General features: G+C 41.1%; 1 protein-coding gene across 6 annotated transcripts in view; it reads left to right on the forward strand.

The window, feature by feature from the left end:
* Sgf11 (SAGA associated factor 11kDa) overlaps positions 1-25,674 on the forward strand; it is a 431,536-nt gene that overhangs the window by 392,962 nt on the left and 12,900 nt on the right. For all 6 annotated transcript variants that reach the window (XM_071663261.1, XM_071663260.1, XM_071663262.1 and 3 more), the window contains one exon: positions 14,286-14,474. In XM_071663261.1, the coding sequence (XP_071519362.1) occupies positions 14,286-14,474 (189 nt within the window). The remainder of the gene's footprint in view (positions 1-14,285; positions 14,475-25,674) is intronic.

Below are 25,674 nucleotides of genomic sequence, written 5' to 3' on the forward strand. Positions count from 1 at the left end.
AGTGTGCAGTCTGTTGTGGATGAGAGGCCTGGGAAAGTGAGTTAGTTGTTGTTTGCTGATGATACAGTGCTGTTGGCTGATTTGGGTGAGAAACTGCAGAAGCTGGTGACTGAGTTTGGTAAAGTGTATGAGAGAAGAAAGGTGAGAGTAAATGTGAATAAGAGCAAGGTTACTAGGTTCAGTAGGATTGAGGGACAAGTAGATTGGGAGGTAAGTTAGAATGGAGAAAAACTGGAAAGAAGTGAAGTGTTTTAGATATCTGGGAGTGGACTTAGCAGCAGATGGAACCATGGAAGCGGAAGTGAGTCACAGGGTTGGGGAAGGAGTGAAGGTTCTGGGAGCATTGAAGAATGTGTGGAAGGCGAGAACATTATCTCGGAGAGCAAAAATGCTTGTGTTTGAAGGAATAGTGGTTCGAACAATGTTGTATGGTTGTGAGGCTTGGGCTATAGATAGGGTTGTGTGGAGGAGGTTGGATGTGTTGGAAATGAGATGTTTGAGGACAGTATGTGGTGTGAGGTGGTTTGATCGAGTAAGTAATGAAAGGGTAAGAGAGATGTGTGGTAATAAGAAGAGTATGATTGAGAGAGCAGAACAAGGTGTATTGAAATGGTTTGGTCACATGGAGAGAATGAGTGAGGAAAGATTGACAAAAAGAATATATGTGTCAGAGGTGGAGGGAACGTGAAAAAGATTTTGAGTGATCGGGGCCTGAATATACAGGAGGGTGAAAGACATGCAAGGAATAGAGTGAATTGGAATGATGTGGTATACCGGAGTCGATGTGCTGTCAATGGATTGAACCAGGGCATGTGAAGCGTCTGGGGTAAACCATGAAAAGTTTTGTGGGGCCTGGATGTGGAAAGGGAGCTTTGGTTTCAGTGCATTATACATGACAGCTAGAGACTGAGTGTGAACGAATGTGGCCTTTGTTGTCTTTTCGTAGTGCTACCATGCACATGCAGGGGAGAGGGGTTCCATTTCATGTGTGGCGGGGACATGGCGGGAATGGATGAAGGTACCATGTATAGATATGTACATGTGTATATATGTGTAGGTCTGTGTATGTATATGTATGTATATGTTGAAATGTATGTATATGTGCATGTATGGGCGTTTAAGTATATAGGGTGGGATGGGCTATTCTTTCACCTGTTTTCTTGCGCTACCTTGCTAACTTGGGAGAGAGCGACAAAGTATAATTGGGAGGTAAGTTTGAATGGAGAAAAACTGGAGGAAGTGAAGTGATTTAGATATCTGGGAGTGGATTTGACAGCGGATGGAACCATGGAAGCGGAAGTGAATCATAGGGTGGGGGAGGGGGGGGCAGGTGTTCTGGTAGCGTTGAAAAATGTGTGGAAGTCGAGAACGTTATCTTGGAAAGCAAAAATAGATATGTTTGAAGGAATAGTGGTTCTAACAATGTTGTATGGTTACAAGGCATTGGCTATAGATAGAGTTGTGCAGAGGAGGGTGGGTGTGCTGGAAATGAGAAGTTTGAGGACAATATATGGTGTGAGGTGGTTTGATTGATCAAGTAAGTAATGAAATGGTAAGGGAGATGTGTGGTAATAAAAATTTCAGAGTGTGGTTGAGAGAGTAGAAGAGGGCGTTTTGAAAATATATGTCAGAGGTGGAAGGTATGAGGAGAAGTGGGAGACCAAATTGGAGGTAGAAAGATGAAGTAAAAAGGATTTTGAGTGATCGGGGCCTGAACATGCAGGAGGGTGAAAGGCGTGCAAGGAATAGAGTGAATTGGAACAATATGGTATACCAGGGTCGACGTGCTGTCAATGGATTGAACCAGGGCATATGAAGCATCTGGGGTAAACCACGGAAAGTTCTGTAGGGCCTGGATGTGGAAAGAGAGCTGTGGTTTCGGTGCATTATACATGACAGCTAGAGACTATGTGTGAATGAGTGTGGCCTTTGTTGTCGTGCACATGCAGGGGGAGGGGGTTTTCATTTCATGTGTAGCGAGGTGGCGACGGGAATGAATGAGGGCAGACTATGAAATAAGTACATGTGTATATATGTATATGTCTGTGTGCGTATATATATGTCTGCGTTGAGATGTATAGGTATGTATATTTGCGTGTGTGGACGTGTATGTACATACATGTGTATGTGGGTGGGTTGGGCCATTCTTGCGTCTGTTTCCTTGCACTACCTCGCTAACGCGGGAGACAGCGACAGAGCAAAATAAAATAGAATAAATTTATTTTCTTCTTTTCATACTATTCACCATTTACCGCATTAGCAAGGTAGTGTTAAGAACAGAGGACTGGGCCTTAGAGGGAATATTCTCACCTGGCCCCCTTCTCTGTTCCTTCTTTTAGAAAATAAAAAAAAAAAATAGAGGGGTGGATATCCAGCCCCCCTTCCCCTCCCTTTTAGTCGCCTTCTACGACACGCATGGAATACGTGGGAAGTATTCTTTCTCCCCTATCCCCAGGGATAATATATATATATATATATATATATATATATATATATATATATATATATATATATATATATATATATATATATGCTTAGAGGAGAGGTGCAACTGGAGGGATGTCTGATCATTATCTTGTGGAGGCTAAGGTGAAGATTTGTATGGGTTTTCAGAAAAGAAGAGTGATGTTGGGGTGAAGAGGGTGGTGAGAGTAAGAGAGCTTGGGAAGGAGACTTGTGTGAGGAAGTACCAGGAGAGACTGAGTACAGAATGGAAGTAAGGGGAGTGGGGGTTGGAATTGGATTTATTTAGGGAATCAGTGATGGATTGTGCAAAAGATGCTTGTGGCATGAGAAGAGTGGGAGGTGGGTTGATTAGAAAGGGTAGTGAGTGGTGGGATGAAGAAGTAAGATTGTTAGTGAAAGAGAAGAGAGAGGCATTTGGACGATTCTTGCAGGGAAGAAATGCAATTGAGTGGGAGATGTATAAAAGAAAGAGACAGGAGGTCAAGAGAAAGGTGCAAGAGGTGAAAAAGAGGGCAAAGGAGAGTTGCGGTTAGAGAGTGTCATTAAATTTTAGGGAGAATAAAAAGATGTTCTGGAAGGAGGTAAATAAAGTGCATAAGACAAGGGAGCAAATGGGAACTTCAGTGAGGGGTGCTAATGGGGAGGTGATAACAAGTAGTGGTGATGTGAGAAGGAGATGGAGTGAGTATTGTGAAGGTTTGTTGAATGTGTTTGATGATAGAGTGGCAGATATAGGGTGTCTTGGTCGAGGCAGTGTGCAAAGTGAGAGGGTTGGGGAAAATGATTTGGTAAACAGAGAAGAGGTACTAAAAGCTTTGCGGAAGATGAAAGCCGGCAAGGCAGCAGGTTTGGATGGTATTGCAGTGGAATTTATTAAAAAAGGGAGTGACTGTATTGTTGACTGGTTGGTAAGGTTATTTAATGTATGTATGACTCATGGTGAGGTGCCTGAGGATTGGCAGAATGCGTGCATAGTGCCATTGTACAAAGGCAAAGGGGATAAGAGTGAGTGCTCAAATTACAGAGGTATAAGTTTGTTGAGTATTCCTGGTAAATTATATGGGAGGGTATTGATTAGAGGGTGAAGGCATGTACAGAGCATCAGATTGGGGAAGAGCAGTGTGGTTTCAGAAGTTGTAGAGGATATGTGGATCAGGTGTTTGCTTTGAAGAATGTATGTGAGAAATACTTAGAAAAGCAAATGGATTTGTATGTAGCATTTATGGATCTGGAGAAGGCATATGATAGAGTTGATAGAGATGCTCTGTGGAAGGTATTAAGAATATATGGTGTGGGAGGCAAGTTGTTAGAAGCAGTGAAAAGTTTTTATCGAGGATGTAAGGCATGTGTACGTGTAGGAAGAGAGGAAAGTGATTGGTTCTCTGTGAATGTAGGTTTGCGGCAGGGGTGTGTGATGTCTCCATGGTTGTTTAATTTGTTTATGGATGGGGTTGTTAGGGAGGTGAATGCAAGAGTTTTGGAAAGAGGGGCAAAAATGAAGTCTGTTGTGGATGAGAGAGCTTGGGAAGTGAGTCAGTTGTTGTTCGCTGATGATACAGCGCTGGTGGCTGATTCATGTGAGAAACTGCAGAAGCTGGTGACTGAGTTTGGTAAAGTGTGTGAAAGAAGAAAGTTAAGAGTAAATGTGAATAAGAGCAAGGTTATTAGGTACAGTAGGGTTGAGGGTCAAGTCAATTGGGAGGTAAGTTTGAATGGAGAAAAACTGGAGGAAGTAAAGTGTTTTAGATATCTGGGAGTGGATCTGGCAGCGGAGGGAACCATGGAAGCGGAAGTGAATCATAGGGTAGGGGAGGGGGCGAAAATCCTGGGAGCCTTGAAGAATGTGTGGAAGTCAAGAACATTATCTCGGAAAGCAAAAATGGGTATGTTTGAAGGAATAGTGGTTCCAACAATGTTGTATGGTTGCGAGGCGTGTGCTATGGATAGAGTTGTGCGCAGGAGGGTGGATGTGCTGGAAATGAGATGTTTGAGGACAATGTGTGGTGTGAGGTGGTTTGATCGAGTAAGTAATGTAAGGGTAAGAGAGATGTGTGGAAATAAAAAGAGCGTGGTTGAGAGAGCAGAAGAGGGTGTTTTGAAGTGGTTTGGGCACATGGAGAGAATGAGTAAGGAAAGATTGACCAAGAGGATATATGTGTCGGAGGTGGAGGGAACGAGGAGAAGTGGGAGACCAAATTGGAGGTGGAAAGATGGAGTGAAAAAGATTTTGAGTGATCGGGGCCTGAACATGCAGGAGGGTGAAAGGTGTGCAAGGAATAGAGTGAATTGGATCGATGTGGTATACCAGGGTTGACGTGCTGTCAGTGGATTGAATCAGGGCATGTGAAGCGTCTGGGATAAACCATGGAAAGCTGTGTGGGGCCTGGATGTGAAAAGGGGGCTGTGGTTTCAGGCATTATTGCATGACAGCTAGAGACTGAGTGTGAAAGAATGAGGCCTTTGTTGTCTTTTCCTAGCGCTACCCCGCACACATGAGGGGGGAGGGGGATGGTATTCCATGTGTGGCGAGGTGGCGATGGGAATGAATAAAGGCAGACAGTGTGAATTATGTGCATGGGTATATATGTATGTGTCTGTGTGTGTATATATATGTGTACATCGAGATGTATAGGTATGTATATTTGCGTGTGTGGACGTGTGTGTATATACATGTGTATGGGGTGGCTTGGGCCATTTTCTTTCGTCTGTTTTCTTGCGCTACCTCGCAAACGTGGGAGACAGCGACAAAGCAAAATAAATAAATATAAATAAAATATATATATATATATATATATATATATATATATATATATATATATATATATATATATTTTCTTTCTTTTAAACTATTCGCCATTTCCCGCGTTAGCAAGGTAGCGTTAAGAACAGAGGACTGGGCCTTTTTTGGAATATCCTCACCTGGCCCCGCTCTGTTCCTTCTTTTGGAAAATTAAAAAAAACGAGAGGGGAGGATTTCCAGTCCCCCGCTCCCTACCCTTTTAGTCGCCTTCTACGACACGCAGGGAATACGGGGGAAGTATTCTTAATCCCCTATCCCCAGGGATAATATATATATTTTTTTTTTTTTTTTTTTATACTTTGTCGCTGTCTCCCGCGTCTGCGAGGTAGCGCAAGGAAACAGACGAAAGAAATGGCCCAACCCCCCCCCCATACACATGTACATACACACGTCCACACGCAAATATACATACCTACACAGCTTTCCATGGTTTACCCCAGACGCTTCACATGCCCCGACTCAATCCACTGACAGCACGTCAACCCCTGTATACCACATCGCTCCAATTCACTCTATTCCTTGCCCTCCTTTCACCCTCCTGCATGTTCAGGCCCCGATCACACAAAATCTTTTTCACTCCATCTTTCCACCTCCAATTTGGTCTCCCTCTTCTCCTCGTTCCCTCCACCTCCGACACATATATCCTCTTGGTCAATCTTTCCTCACTCATTCTCTCCATGTGCCCAAACCATTTCAAAACACCCTCTTCTGCTCTCTCAACCACGCTCTTTTTATTTCCACACATCTCTCTTACCCTTACATTACTTACTCGATCAAACCACCTCACACCACACATTTTCCTCAAACATCTCATTTCCAGCACGTCCATCCTCCTGCGCACAACTCTATCCATAGCCCACGCCTCGCAACCATACAACATTGTTGGAACCACTATTCCTTCAAACATACCCATTTTTGCTTTCCGAGATAATGTTCTCGACTTCCACACATTTTTCAAGGCTCCCAAAATTTTCGCCCCCTCCCCCACCCTATGATCCACCTCCGCTTCCATGGTTCCATCCGCTGACAGATCCACTCCCAGATATCTAAAACACTTCACTTCCTCCAGTTTTTCTCCATTCAAACTCACCTCCCAATTGACTTGACCCTCAACCCTACTGTACCTAATAACCTTGCTCTTATTCACATTTACTCTTAACTTTCTTCTTCCACACACTTTACCAAACTCAGTCACCAGCTTCTGCAGTTTCACACATGAATCAGCCACCAGCGCTGTATCATCAGCGAACAACAACTGACTCACTTCCCAAGCTCTCTCATCCCCAACAGACTTCATACTTGCCCCTCTTTCCAGGACTCTTGCATTTACCTCCCTAACAACCCCATCCATAAACAAATTAAACAACCATGGAGACATCACACACCCCTGCCGCAAACCTACATTCACTGAGAACCAATCACTTTCCTCTCTTCCTACACGTACACATGCCTTACATCCTCGATAAAAACTTTTCACTGCTTCTAACAACTTGCCTCCCACATATATATATATATATATATATATATATATGAAAGCCGGCAAGGCAGCAGGTTTGGATGGTATTGCAGTTGAATTTATTAAAAAAGGGGGTGACTGTATTGTTGACTGGTTGGTAAGGTTATTTAATGTATGTATGACTCATGGTGAGGTGCCTGAGGATTGGCGGAATGCGTGCATAGTGCCATTGTACAAAGGCAAAGGGGATAAGAGTGAGTGCTAAAATTACAGAGGTATAAGTTTGTTCAGTATTCCTGGTAAATTATATGGGAGGGTATTGATTGAGAGGGTGAAGGCATGTACAGAGCATCAGATTGGGGAAGAGCAGTGCGGTTTCAGAAGTGGTAGAGGATGTGTGGATCAGGTGTTTGCTTTGAAGAATGTATGTGAGAAATACTTAGAAAAGCAAATGGATTTGTATGTAGCATTTATGGATCTGGAGAAGGCATATGATAGAGTTGATAGAGATGCTCTGTGGAACGTATTAAGAATATATGGTGTGGGAGGCAAGTTGTTAGAAGCAGTGAAAAGTTTTTATCGAGGATGTAAGGCATGTGTACGTGTAGGAAGAGAGGAAAGTGATTGGTTCTCTGTGAATGTAGGTTTGCGGCAGGGGTGTGTGATGTCTCCATGGTTGTTTAATTTGTTTATGGATGGGGTTGTTAGGGAGGTGAATGCAAGAGTTTTGGAAAGAGGGGCAAAAATGAAGTCTGTTGTGGATGAGAGAGCTTGGGAAGTGAGTCAGTTGTTGTTCGCTGATGATACAGCGCTGGTGGCTGATTCATGTGAGAAACTGCAGAAGCTGGTGACTGAGTTTGGTAAAGTGTGTGAAAGAAGAAAGTTAAGAGTAAATGTGAATAAGAGCAAGGTTATTAGGTACAGTAGGGTTGAGGGTCAAGTCAATTGGGAGGTAAGTTTGAATGGAGAAAAACTGGAGGAAGTGAAGTGTTTTAGATATCTGGGAGTGGATCTGGCAGCGGATGGAACCATGGAAGCGGAAGTGGATCATAGGGTGGGGGAGGGGGCGAAAATTCTGGGGGCCTTGAAGAATGTGTGGAAGTCAAGAACATTATCTCGGAAAGCAAAAATGGGTATGTTTGAAGGAATAGTGGTTCCAACAATGTTGTATGGTTGCGAGGCGTGGGCTATGGATAGAGTTGTGCGCAGGAGGATGGATGTGCTGGAAATGAGATGTTTGAGGACAATGTGTGGTGTGAGGTGGTTTGATCGAGTGAGTAACGTAAGGGTAAGAGAGATGTGTGGAAATAAAAAGAGCGTGGTTGAGAGAGCAGAAGAGGGTGTTTTGAAGTGGTTTGGGCACATGGAGAGAATGAGTAAGGAAAGATTGACCAAGAGGATATATGTGTCGGAGGTGGAGGGAACGAGGAGAAGTGGGAGACCAAATTGGAGGTGGAAAGATGGAGTGAAAAAGATTTTGTGTGATCGGGGCCTGAACATGCAGGAGGGTGAAAGGAGGGCAAGGAATAGAGTGAATTGGAGCGATGTGGTATACTGGGGTTGACGTGCTGTCAGTGGATTGAATCAAGGCATGTGAAGCGTCTGGATGTGTAGGTATGTATATTTGCGTGTGTGGACGTATGTATATACATGTGTATGGGGGGGTTGGGCCATTTCTTTCGTCTGTTTCCTTGCGCTACCTCGCAAACGCGGGAGACAGCGACAAAGTATAAAAAAAAAAAAAAAATATATATATATATATATATATATATATATATATATATATATATATATATATATATGTATATATATATATATATATAATTTATATATATATATATATATATATATATATATATATATATATATATATATATATATATATATATATAATTTATATATATATATATATATACATATATATATATATATATATATATATATATATATATATATATTTTTTACTCACTCTTGCAATTATGTCATCAATGGCCACATTACTCACTCGTGAAATTGTCATCAATGGCCACATTACTCACTCTTGCAATTATGCCATCAATGGCCACAATACTCTCTGCAATTATGCCATCAATAAATAGATAAATAGATAAATATATATAGGGGAGAAAGAATACTTCCCACGTATTCCCTGCATGTCGTAGAAGGCGACTAAAAGGGAAGGGAGCGGGGGGCTGGAAATCCTCCCCTCTCATTTTTTTTTAAATTTTCCAAAAGAAGGAACAGAGAACGGGGCCATATGAGGATATTCCCTCAAAGGCCCAGTCCTCTGTTCTTAACGCTACTTCGCTAATGCGGGAAATGGCGAACAGTATGGAAAAAAAAAAAAAAAAAAATATATATATATATATATATATATATATATATATATATATATATATATATATATATGTAGCATTTATTTATCCTGAGAAGGCATATGATAGAGTTGATGAAGATGCTCTGTGGAAGGAATTAAGAATATATGGTGTGGGAGGCAAGTTGTTAGAAGCAGTGAAAAGTTTTTATTGAGGATATAAAGCATGTGTACGTATAGGAAGAGAGGAAAGTGATTGGTTCTCGGTGAATGTAGGTTTGCGTCAGGGGTGTGTGATGTCTCCATGGTTGTTTAATTTGTTTATGGATGGGGTTGTTAGGGAGGTGAATGCAAGAGTTTTGGAAAGAGAGGCAAGTATGCAGTCTGTTGGGAAGTGAGTCAGTTGTTGTTCGCTGATGATACAGCACTGGTGGCTGATTCATGTGAAAAACTGCAGAAGCTGGTGACTGAGTTTGGTAAAGTGTGTGAAAGTTGAGAGTAAATGTGAATAAGGGCAAGGTACAGTAGGGTTGAGGGTCAAGTCAATTGGGAGGTGAGTTTGAATGGAGAAAAACTGGAAAGAAGTGAAGTGTTTTAGATATCTGGGAGTGGATTTGGCAGCAGATGGAACCATGGAAGTGGAAGTGAATCTTAGGGTGGAGGAGGGGGCGAAAATCCTGGGAGCCTTGAAGAATGTGTGGAAGTCGTGAACATTATCTCGGAAAGCAAAAATGGGTATGTTTGAAGGAATAGTGGTTCGAACAATCGAACAATGTTGTATGGTTGCGAGGCGTGGGCTATGGATAGAGTTGTGTGCAGGAGGGCGGATGTGCTGGAAATGAGATGTTTGAGGACAATATGTGGTGTGAGGTGGTTTGATCGAGTAAGTAATGTAAGGGTAAAAGAGATGTGTGGTAATAAAAAGAGTGTGGTTGAGAGAGCAGAAGAGGGTGTTTTGAAATGGTTTGGTCACATGGAGAGAATGAGTGAGGAAGATTGACAAAGAGGATATATGTGTCAGAGGTGGAGGGAACGAGGAGAAGTGGGAGACCAAATTGGAGGTGGAAAGATGGAGTGAGAAAGATTTTAAGTGATCGGGGCTTGAACATGCAGGAGGGTGAAAGACGTGCAACTAATAGAGTGAATTGGAACGATGTTGTATACTGGGGTTGACGTGCTGTCAATGGATTGAACCATGGCATGTGAAGCGTCTGGGGTAAACCATGGAAAGTTCTGTTGGGCCCGGATGTGGAAAGGAAGCTGTGGTTTCGGTGCATCATTACATGACAGCTAGAGACTGAGTGTGAACGAATGGGGCCTTTGTTGTCATTTCCTGGTGCTACCTCGCACACGTGAGGGGGGAGGGGGTTGTTATTTCATGTGTGGCGAGGTGGCGATGGGAATGAATAAAGGCAGACAGTATGAATTATGTACATGTGTATATATGCATATGTCTGGGTGTGTATATGTATATGTATACGTTGAGATGTATAGGTATGTATATTTGCGTGTGTGGACGTGTATGTATATACATATGTATGTGGGTGGGTTGGGCCATTCTTTCGTCTGTTTCCTTGCGCTACCTCGCTAACGCGGGAGACAGCGACAAAGCAAAATAAAAATATATATATATATATACATATGTGTGTGTGTGTGTGTGTGTGTGTGTGTGTGTGTGTGTATGTGTGTGTTTGTGTGATAGGGCTAGGGAGAATGATTTGGTAAAGAGAGAAGAGGTACTAAAAGCTTTGCGGAAGATGAAAGCTGCCAAGGCGGTGGGTTTGGATGGTATTGCAGTGGAATTTATTAAAAAAGGGGTGACTGTATTGTTAACTGGTTGGTAAGGTTATTTAATGTATGTATGTGTCATGGTGAGGTGCCTGAGGATTGGCGGAATGCTTGCATATTGCCATTGTACAAAGCCAAAGGGGATAAAAGTGAGTGCTCAAATTACAGAGGTATAAGTTTGTTTAGTGTTCCTGGGAAATTGTATGGGAGGGTGTTGATTGAGAGGGTGAAGGCATGTGCAGAGCATCAGATTGGGGAAGAGCAGTGTGGTTTCAGAAGTAGTAGAGGATGTGTGGATCAGGTGTTTGCTTTGAAGAATGTGTGTGAGAAATACTTAGAAAAGCAAATGGCTTTATATGTGGCATTTATGGATCTGGAGAAGGCATATGATAGAGTTGATAGAGATGCTCCTTGGAGGGTATTAAGAATATATGGTGTGGGAGGCAAGTTGTTAGAAGCAGTGAAAAGTTTTTATCGAGGATGTAAGGCATGCGTACGTGTAGGAGGAGAGGAAAGTGATTGGTTATCAGTGAATGTAGGTTTGCGGCAGGGGTGTGTGAAGTCTCCATGGTTGTTTAATTTGTTTATGGATGGGATTGTTATGGAGGTAAATGCAAGAGTTTTGGAAAGAGGGGCAAAAATGAAGTCTGTTGTGGATGAGAGAGCTTGGGAAGTGATACAGTTTTTGTTCACTGATGATACAGCGCTGGTGGCTGATTCATGTAAGAAACTGCAGAAGCTGGTGACTGAGTTTAGTAAAGTGTGTGAAAGAAGAAAGCTGAGAGTAAATGTGAATAAGAGCAAGGTTATTAGGGTTGAGGGACAGGTCAGTTGGGAGGTAAGTTTCAATGGAGAAAAACTGGAGGAAGTGAAGTGTTTTAGATATATGGGAGTGGATTTGGCAGCGGATGGAACCATGGAAGCGGAAGTGAATCATAGGGTGGGGGAGGGGGCGAAAGTTCTGGGAGCCTTGAAGAATGTGTGGAAGTCGAGAACATTATCTTGGAAAGCAAAAATGGGTATTTTTGAAGGAATAGTGGTTCCAACAATGTTATATGGTTGTGGGGCGTGGGCTAGAGGAGGGTGGATGTGCTGGAAATGAGATGTTTGAGGACAATATGTGATGTGAGGTGGTTTGATCGAGTAAGTAATAATAGGGTAAGAGAGATGTGTGGCAATAAAAAGAGTGTGGTTGAGAGAGTAGAAGAGGGTGTTTTGAAATGGTTTGGTCACATGGAGAGAATGAGTGAGGAAAGATTGACCAAGAGGATATATGTGTCAGAGGTGGAGGGAACGAGAAGTGGGAGACCAAATTGGAGATGGAAAGATGGGGTGAAAAAGATTTTGAGTGGGCGGGGCCTGAACATGCAGGAGGGTAAAAGGCGTGCAAGGAATAGAGTGAATTGGAATGATGTGGTATACCTGGGTCGACGTGCTGTCAATGGGTTGAACCAGGGCATGTGAAGCGTCTGGGGTGGGCCATGGAAAGTTCGGTGGGGCCTGGGTGTGGAAAGGGAACTGTGGTTTCGGTGCATTATTACATGACAGCTAGAGACTGAGTGTGAACGAATGTGGCCTTTGTTGTCTTTTCCTAGCGCTACCTCGTGCACATGAGGGGAGAGGGGGTTGTTATTCCATGTGTGGCGGGGTGGTGATGGGAATGAATAAAGGCAGACAGAATGAATTATGTACGTGTATATGCCTGTGTGTGTATATATAGGTATACATTGAGATGTAAATGTATGTATATTTGCGTGTGTGGACGTGTATCTATATACATGTGTATGTGGGTGGTTTGGGTCATTCTTTCGTCTGTTTCCTTGCGCTAACGCGGGAGACAGCGACAAAGCAAAATAAATAAATAGATATATGTGTGTGTGTGTGTGTGTGTGTGTGTGTGTGTGTGCGTGTATGTTTGTGTATGTATATGCATATATATGTGCATGTATGGGCATTTGTTTATATATATATATATATATATGTGTGTGTGTGTGTGTGTATGTGAGTGGATGAGCCATTCTTCAACTGTTTCCTGGTGCTACCTCGCTGACGCAGGAAACTGATTAAGTATACTAATAATGATAAGAAAATGATAGTAGTAATGATAATAGTAATAATAACTTTTGATTCTGTTCCGGTTAAGACAGCAGTGGAGGAGCAGCTACTGCAGATAGGTGAACATTATTTTATACAAAGGAGAATAGCTGCTCGGAAGAAAAATTATGTCAGCACTTACGCAACATCCCCATCTTTTTGAAACCTTTTTGATGATGATTATGTGAGTCTCCTTGACTGAAACAAGAATAAGGTTTTTACATCATGCTTATGTTATAGCAGGGTTTTATTATAGTGATCGAAAATTCTGTTTAAGGGAATATGTGACATTTGAAAAGAAATATAGGTAGAAATTATGTTTTTGCATGGTTGAAATAATCAGGTTTTCTGCCTCATTCCATGATAATGCACATGTCCAAATTAAGATAGGAAGTATGTTCAGTGTGAGAAAAAGAACAAGTACAGGAGTCAACAATAGGGGGTGAGTTGAATTATGCATAGTGGAATCAATGGCATAAAAGTTATTAGGGTTAAACCTTGAAGAAAGATCTATTATGGATAGGAGAAAAAGGGTAGGCAAGAGGACAGAACTTAGAGGGATACCACTGTTGATGGTGTAAGAGGGAGAAGTAACTCAGTCCATTGACAACACCTGCAATGATAAAATTAGGAAGGAAGCTGTGCATTAGAAAATAGAAAGAAGCAGAAAAGCCAAAAGAAGGAAGTTTAGAAAGCAAAGATGTAGATCATACTTTGTTAAATGCTTTGGAGATATTGATAGTTACAGCAAAAGATTACTAAATTTCCTGGGAGAGGAGGACCAGAAATAATAAGAGTGAATGAGATACAAATTGTTAAAGACAATGAAAGTTATGTAAAGTTTTAAAGCTTTTGGAGATGACAGAAATGAGAATGATGGGCTTAGAATGGCTTCCTTTCTTAGGGACAGATTGCACTAAGGATTACATCCAAAAGGGGATATAGAGATGGAGACAAAATAATTTAGCAAGAATCAGAGCTATTTTGGTGGCACATATCCACATGGTGTGAGGAGATATACTAGCTAGATCATACATATTGCCCACTCGTAGGTGGGAGAGCACTCTTGTGTGAAGAAAATGCAGGAAAGGTTATATGTTTAGTGTGAGGAGGCTGGATGGTGGATGTGGAATTTTTCAGGGTAAAGTTAGAGGAAAATAAGATACCAGAAAAAGTGGCTTTATGAATTGGAGAGTTAGGTTTGTAATGATCACATTGAATAATACATTGATGTATAAGGTTGAGAATTTTTATTTTTCATAAAGATGTAACTGATTGTGTGTTCCACTATTTTTGCATTAACCATATATATTAAATTATGTTGCAGCTTTTTATGTCGTTAGTTAACAATTATAAAATTTCAACAGGTTAAGTCTGACAGTGTATCATCTAGTAGCAGCGCTGAAAGTACTTTGGCTACAGGAACAGCGGAGGAGAAGCGGGCCATGCTGAAACAGATTTGTGGAGTCATCTCTGAACATACTCACAAAATGTGCACCCGATCCTTGAGATGTCCACAACACAGTAATGAACAAAGGCAGGCTGTCCGGGATCAGGTATGTCGGTATTGAATAATCTTTCACCTCCTTGGGAAGCTGTTCGACAAATTCTAATATTAGTGTCATGTAATGGGAGTCAACTCTGCAATAAATAAGATTAAGGTGAATCTGGGTAGGAACAAAACTCTTCATAGGTTGTCACTCGCATTTAAGCTTGTAGGAACGTTTATAAGGGTACTGCTTGCATCATACGTTGTTTGTTATTATAAGCTGAGAGAATGACTATAGATGATGGACATTTGTTTTTGAAAACTTAATTTTGGAGAGAGAGAGAGAGAGAGAGAGAGAGAGAGAGAGAGAGAGTGTATAGTATGTGGTTTGGTTATACAACTCTAGGACCCCTTTTATGGGGTTCTGTAGCTTCAAGGCTATGCTATAATCTACAACAAGGAAATGATGGATTCCTTTTGGGTGAGAAATTCCTTGGCAAGATTGTCCTCCCATGCCTCCACTGACTATAAACAGTTGGAGTCCAGTAACACATGTGTACATATAACAGAGGAAGGAGCCCACATGGGAAATAACAAAAGCAATGCAGATAAAAACACTAAATTTGTTTCCTTAAATGTTTCTTTGTTTGTACCCTTGTAGATGCATGAGGAAAGTTTTTTTTTTTTTTTTTTTGTCTCCCGCGTTTGCGAGGTAGCGCAAGGAAACAGACGAAAGAAATGGCCCAACCCACCCCCATACACATGTATATACATACGTCCACACACGCAAATATACATACCTACACAGCTTTCCATGGTTTACCCCAGACGCTTCACATGCCTTGATTCAATCCACTGACAGCACGTCAACCCCGGTATACCACATCGCTCCAATTCACTCTATTCCTTGCCCTCCTTTCACCCTCCTGCATGTTCAGGCCCCGATCACACAAAATCTTTTTCACTCCATCTTTCCACCTCCAATTTGGTCTCCCTCTTCTCCTCGTTCCCTCCACCTCCGACACATATATTCTCTTGGTCAATCTTTCCTCACTCATTCTCTCCATGTGCCCGAACCATTTCAAAACACCCTCTTCTGCTCTCTCAACCACGCTCTTTTTATTTCCACACATCTCTCTTACCCTTACGTTACTTACTCGATCAAACCACCTCACACCACATATTGTCCTCAAACATCTCATTTCCAGCACATCCATCCTCCTGCGCACAACTCTATCCATAGCCCACGCCTCGCAACCATACAACATTGTTGGAACCACTATTCCTTCAAACATACCCATTTTTGCTTTCCGAGATAATGTTCTCGACTTCCACACATTCTTCAAGGCTCCCAGAATTTTCGCCCCCTCCCCCACCCTATGATCCACTTCCGCTTCCATGGTTCCATCCGCTGCCAGATCCACTCCCAGATATCTAAAACACTTCACTTCCTCCAGTTTTTCTCCATTCAAACTCACCTCCCAATTGACTTGACCCTCAACCCTACTGTACCTAATAACCTTGCTCTTATTTCACATTTACTCTTAACTTTCTTCTTTCACACACTTTACCAAACTCAGTCACCAGCTTCTGCAGTTTCTCACATGAATCAGCCACCAGCGCTGTATCATCAGCGAACAACAACTGACTCACTTCCCAAGCTCTCTCATCCCCAACAGACTTCATACTTGCCCCTCTTTCCAAAACTCTTGCATTCACCTCCCTAACAACCCCATCCATAAACAAATTAAACAACCATGGGGACATCACACACCCCTGCCGCAAACCTACATTCACTGAGAACCAATCACTTTCCTCTCTTCCTACACGTACACATGCCTTACATCCTCGATAAAAACTTTTCACTGCTTCTAACAACTTGCCTCCCACACCATATATTCTTAATACCTTCCACAGAGCATCTCTATCAACTCTATCATATGCCTTCTCCAGATCCATATATGCTACATACAAATCCATTTGCTTTTCTAAGTATTTCTCACATACATTCTTCAAAGCAAACACCTGATCCACACATCCTCTACCACTTCTGAAACCACACTGCTCTTCCCCAATCTGATGCTCTGTACATGCCTTCACCCTCTCAATCAATATCCTCCCATATAATTTACCAGGAATACTCAACAAACTTATACCTCTGTAATTTGAGCACTCACTCTTATCCCCTTTGCCTTTGTACAATGGCACTATGCACGCATTCCGCCAATCCTCAGGCACCTCACCATGAGTCATACATACATTAAATAACCTTACCAACCAGTCAACAATACAGTCACCCCCTTTTTTAATAAATTCCACTGCAATACCATCCAAACCTGCTGCCTTGCCGGCTTTCATCTTCCGCAAAGCTTTTACTACCTCTTCTCTGTTTACCAAATCATTTTCCCTAACCCTCTCACTTTGCACACCACCTCGACCAAAACACCCTATATCTGCCACTCTATCATCAAACACATTCAACAGACCCTCAAAATACTCACTCCATCTCCTTCTCACATCACCACTACTTGTTATCACCTCCCCATTTGCGCCCTTCACTGAAGTTCCCATTTGCTCCCTTGTCTTACGCACTTTATTTACCTCCTTCCAGGAAAAAAAAGAAAATTACTGTGCTCTTAATTACCATTCTTTTTTCCATATGCATACTAATTTTTTATTATTATTATTATTAATTTGCTTTGTCGCTGTCTCCCGTGTTAGTGAGGTAGCACAAGGCAGTAGATGAAAGAATGGCCCAACCCACCCTCATACACATGTATATACATACACGTTCACACACGCAAATATACATACCTATACATCTCAACATATACATATATATACACACACAAACATATACATATATACACATGCACATAATTCATACTGTCTCCCCTTATTCATTCCCATCGCCACTCCACCACACATGAAATGAAAACCCCCTTGCCATTCATGTGTGCGAGGTAGAGCTAGGAAAAGACAGCAAAGGCCACATTCATTCACTCTGTCTCTAGCTGTCTTGTAATAATGCACCGAAACCACAGCTCCCTTTCCACATCCAGGCCCCACAGAACTTTCCATGGTTTACCCCAGACGCTTCACATGCCCTGATTCAATCCATTGACAGCACATCGACCCCAGTATACCACATTGTTCCAATTCACTCTTATTCTTTGCACGCCTTTCACCCTTCTGCATGCTCAGGCCCCAATCACTCAAAATCTTTTTTACTCCATCTTTCCACCTCCACCTCCCACTTCTCCTTGTTCCCTCCACCTCTGACACATATATCCTCTTTGTCAATCTTTCCTCACTCATTCTCTCCATGTGACCAAACCATTTCAAAACACTCTCTTCTGCTCTCTCAGCCACACTCTTTTTATTACAACACATCTCTCTTACCCCATTATTACTTAATCGATCAAACCACCTCACACCACATATTGTCCTCAAACATCTCATTTCCAGCACATCCACCCTCCTCCGCACAACAATATCTATAACCCACGCCTCGCAACCATATAACATTGTTGGAACTACTATTCCTTCAAACATACCCATCTTTGCTTTCCGAGATAATGTTCTCGACTTCCACACATTCTTCATCGCTCCCAGAACGTTTAACCCCTCCCCCACCCTATGATTAACTTCCGCTTCCATGGTTCCATCCGCTACCATATCCACTCCCAGATATCTAAAACACTTCACTTCCTCCAGTTTTTCTCCATTCAAACTTACCTTCCAATTGACTTGTCCCTCAACCCTAATAACCTTGCTCTTATTCACATTTACTCTCAGCTTTCTTCTTTCACACACTTTACCAAACTCAGTCACCGGCTTCTGCAGTTTCTCACACGAAGCAGCCACCAGTGCTGTATCATCAGCAAACAACAACTGACTCACTTCCCAAGCTCTCTCCTCCACAAGAGACTGCATACTTGCCCCTCTTTCCAAAACTCTTGCATTCACTTCCCTAACAACCCCATCCATAAACAAATTAAACAACCATGGAGACATCACACACCCCTACCGCAAACCTACATTCACTGAGAACCAATCACTTTCCTCTCTTCCTACACGTACACATGCCTTACATCCTCGATAAAAACTTTTCACTGCTTCTAAAAACTTGCCTCCCACACCATATATTCTTAATACCTTCCACAGAGTATCTCTATCAACTCTATCATATGCCTTCTCCAGATCCATAAATGCTACATACAAATCCATTTGCTTTTCTAAGTATTTCTCACATGCATTCTTCAAAGCAAACACCTGATCCACACATCCTCTACCACTTCTGAAACCACACTGCTCTTCCCCAATCTGATGCTCTGTACATGCCTTCACCCTCACAATCAATACCCTCCCATATAATTTCCCAGGAATACTCGACAAACTTATACCTCTGTACTTTGAGCACTCACTTTTATCCCCTTTGCCTTTGTACAATGGCACTATGCAAGCATTCCGCCAATCCTCAGGCACCTCACCATGAGTCATACATACATTAAATAACCTTACCAACCAGTCAACAATAGTCACCCCCTTTTTTAATAAATTCCGCTGCAATACCATCCAAACCCGCTGCCTTGCCGGCTTTCATCTTCCGCAAAGCTTTTACTACCTCTTATCTGTTTACCAAATCATTCTCCCTAACCCTCTCACTTTGCACACCACCTCGACCAAAACACCCTATATCTGCCACTCTATCATCAAACACATTCAACAATCCTTCAAAATACTCACTCCATCTCCTTCTCACATCATCAGTACTTGTTATCACCTTCCCATTAGCCCCCTTCACTGAAGTTCCCATTGATTCCCTTGTCTTAAGCACTTTATTTACCGCCTTCCAAAACATCTTTTTATTCTCCCTAAAATTTAATGATACTCTCTCACCCCAACGCTCATTTGCCCTCTTTTTCACTTCTTGCACCTTTCTCTTAACCTCCTGACTGTTTCTTTTATACATCTCCCAGTCATTTGCATTATTTCCCTGCAAAATTCGTCCAAATGCCTCTCTCTTTTCCTTCACTAACAGTCTTACTTCTTCATCCCACCACTCACTACCCTTTCTAATCTGCCTACCTCCCATGCCACAAGCATCTTTTGAGCAAGCCATCACTGCTTCCCTAAATACATCCCATTCCTCCCCCACTCCCCTTATGTCCTTTGTTCTCACCTCTTTCCATTCTGTACTCAGTGTCTCCTGGTACTTCCTCACACAAGTCTCTTTCCCAAGCTCACTTACTCTCACCACTCTCTTCACCCCAACATTCTCTCTTCTTTTCTGAAAACCTCTACAAATCTTCACCTTCGCCTCCACAGAATGATGCACCTCTCAGCACATTAACATCCAAGTCTCTCTTTCGCACGCCTATCAATTAACACGTAATCCAATAACGCTCTCTGGCCATCTCTCCTACTTACATACGTATACTTATGTATATCTCTCTTTTTAAACCAGTATTCCCAATCACCAGTCCTTTTTCAGTACATAAATCTACAAGCTCTTCACCATTTCCATTTACAACACTGAATACCCTCAACTGCCACATTACTCACCTTTGCATTCAAATCACCCATCACTATAACCCGGTCTCGTGCATCAAAACTACTAACACACTCACTCAGCTGCTCCCAAAACACTTGCCTCTCATGATCTTTCTTCTCATGCCCAGGTGCATATGCACCAATAATCACCCATCTCTCTCCATCCACTTTCGGTTTTACCTATATCAATCTAAAGTTTATTTTCTTACCCTCTATCACATACTCCCACCACTCCTGTTTCAGGAGTAGTGTTACTCCTTGCCTTGCTCTTGTCCTCTCACTAACCCCTGACTTTACTCCCAAGACATTCCCAAACCACTCTTCCCCTTTAACCTTGAGCTTCGTTTCACTCAGAGGCAAAACATCCAGGTTCCTTTCCTCATACTACCTATCTCTCCTTTTTTCTCATCTTGGTTATATCCACACACATTTAGACACCCCAGTTTGAGCTTTCGAGGAGGATGAGCACTCCCCGCGTGACTCCTTCTTCTGTTTCTCCTTTTAGAAAGTTAAAATACAAGGAGGGGAGGGTTTCCAGCCCCCTGCTCCCATCCCCTTTAGTCGCCTTCTACTACACGTGAGGAATGCGTAGGAAGTATTCTTTCTTTCCTATCCCCAGGGATACTGATTTTTTATGTGAGGTTATTACACCATACCTTTAAACTTTTTAATAGACACTTTTTGATAGACAGTATAAGTACTACGTATAATGTAGACAGTATAAGTACTACGTATAATGTTTGCTCTGCTTGGCACATCTCTTGTTTAGATTGTTTAGCTAACTATTAGTTTTTACTCTTCCACATTTATTTTTAACAATACTTGGATAGAAACACTTTGAACCTTTGATATTTACCTTCTTTATACATATGCTGTAGCAGAAGGAGGCTACTTCAGTTCATTTTCAAATGAGCATAGAATATTGTGTAGTGTAGTTTACATCATATATGGTAAGCAGTCATGTAAACATTTCTGTAAGATACATCTAAGTACTGCTTTATGTTGGAGACCCCATCCTCATATGTGCATTGACAGCTTATGATCATATGAAAGATATATGTAAGACTGGTTCATTGTTCATATGTAAGATTAGTTCGTTGTTTACTTCGTTGCAGGGTAAACCAAACTTTGGCCTGTGAACATCTGGCCCACCACGCAATTTCATCTGGCTCATGAGTGTTTGTCATTATTATAAATGTGGGCCTTGAGCAAATGTAATTTAAGTGTTGTGCAGTTATATGATTAAAGAGAAAAAAGGAAAAAGTTAATACAAACCAGTTTTCACTTTTTCATTAATTTTATAAACAACACACACACACACACACACACACACTTACACAGTATGGACCACCATAATGTCAAATATTTGAAAATTACCAGCTTGAATAAAACTTTGGCCACCCCTTTTTTAGAGCAATGAATTACCCTTGTTTATTACATATATGGTGTATTCCATATTTGTAAGGAAACAAGGTGTTACTTGTATTCATTCATGATGCACTTTTATTTTTCTCATGTGCTTGTACTAAAATGAATTATTAATTTTTACAATATATTCATATATATAGTAAAATAATGTGGAAAAAATCCATAAAGTGTAAGTAAAAGACCTGATGACTATTAGAATACATATCCAGCTCTGTAAAATTTGCTTATACAGGTACACCGCTTAATTTCCGGCAACTGATGGTTTGACACATCCTTTAGTCCGGACGGCATTACGTGAGGGAACTTAAAATTACCACAGCCACCAGCCTAGTTTCTGGGCAGCCACAGATGGTGTTGTGTTTAGGGCATGCTTATTTACTTATCGTGGTGGTACCACAATTCTGTGAGATTCTTAGCTTATTTTGTCAGACGTAAACACCAGTCCATATCGATCCAAGATAAACTAGAACTGTTGAATATAAAGTAGAACTGTTGAAAAAAATGAACCGTGGTGTTTCGGTGCTTAAGCTGTATAACATCTGCAGTATTCGTTCGTCAACTGTTTATGATGTAAAGAAGCATAGGAAGGAAATATTGAAATTCTGTGCTGGCAGCAATTCCAAGAAGCAAATGATGATTAGAAGAACTATGAAAGATGGTAAGAGTGCTGAGCATGATGATGGAATGGTTTCGACAGCGTCAGAGTGATGGAGTGTACTCGTCAGGTAGCATGATAATGAACCAGGCTAAGTTGTTCCTTAAAGCACCTAAATTACAACATGAGCGTAACTATAGTGAAGGATGGATTCAAAGATTCAAGAAGTGTCATGGCATTTTCATGAATAAAGTGTGCGGAGAAAAGTTGTTTGCAAGCCACGAAGGAGCTGCCAAATATGTGGACAAATTTGCGAAACTCGTAGCTGACGAAACCTTATTCCTGAGCAGACAAAACTGCATTATTCTGGCGATGCACACCTAGGAAAACACCAAGAACAGGAAACGAAGATGACTCCACAGGATTCAAACAAACTAAGGGACAGACTTACCATCTTAGGGTGCTCAAACATTTAATATTTGTTTAATTTAGATTTCTAGCAGTCCATGGTATACTTTAGACACACGAGAGATTTATAATGAGTGGATTAGAGGTGTGTTGATGAATTATTATTACTTGACCACGGTTGGTCTGGCAGAATGGTTAATCTGGCAAGACTTTGGAACCAAGAGTGCTGGAAAATCGGTGGTGTACTTGTATATCATTTCTAATGTGTTTAAAATGAATTGGGATTATGATTTTTACAATAATCATGCATGTACAATGCTGAAAAATTGGTAGAGTCCATTAGTGAAACATCATATATGGAGAGTCCTCATTATATTGATGATTGTGTTGTGTTCCAGAAGTGTATAATGTGAAATTGCGTAATACCAATACTAATGTACTTGTGAAAAATAGAGATGCATTCCACAACCTATTCACTACTACCCCTAATTCTTTTTCCATAACTTTTTCATAACATACAGACAATAAGTACCTCTGGTAATTAGGATAGATACAGGTGTTGCCATTATTGAGAGGTCAAAAATGGGTATACTTGAAAGTATAGTAGTCCCAAAGTTAATATATGGATGCAAGGTATGGACTATAAATAAGACTGTGCAGAGAACAGTGGGTGTGGTGGAGGTGAAATGTTTGAGGACAATATGTAGTGTGAGGTGGTTTGATTGTATTATGTCAATAGACTGAACCAAGGTATGTGAAGCATCTGCAGTAATCCATGGAAAGGTCTGTGGTGCCTGGTTGTTGATAGGGAAGTGTGGTATTAATGCATTATACATGCCAAACAGAGAATAGATATGAGTGGATGCAACCTTTCTTTGTATATTCCTGGAACTACCTTGCTAACATGGGAAACAATAATCAAGTATGAAAAAAAAATGTTACTATACTCTTCCTGCTTAAAGTTACATTAGTGAAAGTCACTTTTGTGTAATTGGGAGTAGTCTCATCAAAGAACTCTCATTTCAAAGGAGTTCACATTCTCTTGCTGCTGAAATTTGCATAGCCTTGGACTGCAGGAGCTTCTAGAGAGGTCCTGGGTAACACTAGGACTGTTTCTAAGAAAGAGGAGAAGTATGAAAGCATGAAAGGAGGGTGATTGAAAGTTATGAAGGAAGTGCAGTAAATATAGGAATGCAGTCATGTGTGAATGAGGTGCTTAATGTTTAGAGAAAGGCTTTTAAAGGTTATAAAATTAGTAGTGGGATAAAATTTTACTTATGTAAGGTGAGCTTCCCAAATTAATAGATAATTGGGCTGTGAATGAGCCAACCAATCTTTGTATCCCTCTTTGTGCCATGATGTGTACGCTTTTCACCACTTCAATGGGCTGTGAATGAGCCAACCATACTTTGCATCCCTCTTTGTGCCATAAGTTTTATGCTTTTCACCACTTCAATTTCCAATTTTTTATGTAAAGTTTTATGTATATGTACATTTTTTCACATGTTTTTGCTGTTTCCAGAAACACGTGAAGAATGGCCTTATTCTCAAGCTGTCATGTATAATGCATTATACATTAATGTTCCTTGGAAAAATTTGAGATGTAACAGAATTTAGCTTCTAACAGACCACCCTCCACCCCAGTTAGACCATTAGAATTGGAGTTTACTGCAGTGCTAATATGTACATAAGTGCATTGGAGGTATTATAAATTAATGAATTATCAATAAGTGCAGTGGAGGTATTCATAGAGTAGCAGAGACTACTCTGAATCAGAAGGAAATAACTCCAGAGTCAGTAGAGTTTATCTGAATTACCTCATGGTCAGAAATGGGGCTTGCATGTGAAGCTGGCTACTTTCCTCTCACTGGTGATTCTCGATAATCTTTAGCTTTTTGGCAATGCACAGGTATTTCCTGGATCTTACTATACATCTAGTACTGATTGCCCTCTTATCCACCATGATTCAATACGAAAAGATGGGCCTCTGTACTGTAACAAATACTGTAATCGCACGAGAGTATGGTCACAGATTTTACATGTGTTAACCAAGTGAACGTTTTTCTCTGACTGGTGGACATTGAAGAAGCTGTCTTATTTCATCCAGAAATTTCTCCTTGAATTATCTTTGTAGGTCTTAAGGCACAAAAGATAACACTGCACTATCAAGTTCATGTAATTCAGCATGAAATTTGAGGTTATATGTGCAGATAGAACACTAAATGTTACAAATTAAAGAGAAAATGCATCAAGTTAATGTGCAGCAGACTGTCTCATATTCTTCTGACACCCAGCATCCAAGACTGAAGTTAGGAACAAATGAACTGTTCTTTTACACTCCAAACTCAGTCTGATGGGTCTTCAACTTACCATCCTAAATTTGCAGTGTAATGGACATTTACTGTAGGTAATAGTTGGTAGATAGCCACTGACCTGGGATTCTTTTTTTTTTTCTAAATCTTCAGTCATGGACAAATGTTCACATCAAGCCCAGGCCATAATTGAAAAATAGAGACTTATGAAAGAAAAAGAAAAGACAAGGGAAAGTATTTACGAATTTTAGAGGAAGTGAAAAACTTGTCTTTTAAATTGTGCCAGGTCATAGATATTGTGAAAGGCATGGGAAGGTAGAGAGTTCCAAAGCTGACATGTAGGAAAAGAAGCAGTTATCAAAACAGCCTACCTTTGAGTTGCTGATGACCACACAATAATTATGTGACACAGCAGCTTGCCAAGTATTGTGTGGTTTAGCTAGTGGTGTGGCACACAAACAGCCAGCTATTGGGGGCAAAAACCAAAGTAATATCTATAGAAGAGGGAAAGTGAACCAACATTGCAGTGTACGGTAAGAGGGTCAAGTTTGGAAGTTAGCCTGGGACAATTTATAAGTTGGACCACTCTAGACTTAACTCTAAGTAAGGATGCAGAGATAGAGCCACACTTGCCACACTTTGATGAAAGCTTTGGATATTTCAAGAGCAACTGCTTATGACTCTCTAAACTCTTTCAGGGATGATGACCAGACATTAGTGAGATAGGACAGAATACCACTAGTGGATCTTGCCTTACGGAAGTCATACTGGTGATGATAGAGAAGGCTGTGATTTTTGAGGTGTCAGAGGATATGGGAGATAGGGGGGATTCAAAGACTGGAAATGGTAGATGTCAAAGCAGTAGGATGATTGTCAGAGGTGTCAGAATGGTCACCATTCTTAGGGATAGGATGTATAAATGCATGCTTTCAAGGAGAAGGAAAACTTTGGTTTTTAAACAGAAATGG

Source organism: Panulirus ornatus, chromosome 7, assembly GCF_036320965.1.
Source record: "Panulirus ornatus isolate Po-2019 chromosome 7, ASM3632096v1, whole genome shotgun sequence".
NCBI classification, from domain to species: Eukaryota; Metazoa; Arthropoda; class Malacostraca; order Decapoda; family Palinuridae; genus Panulirus; species Panulirus ornatus.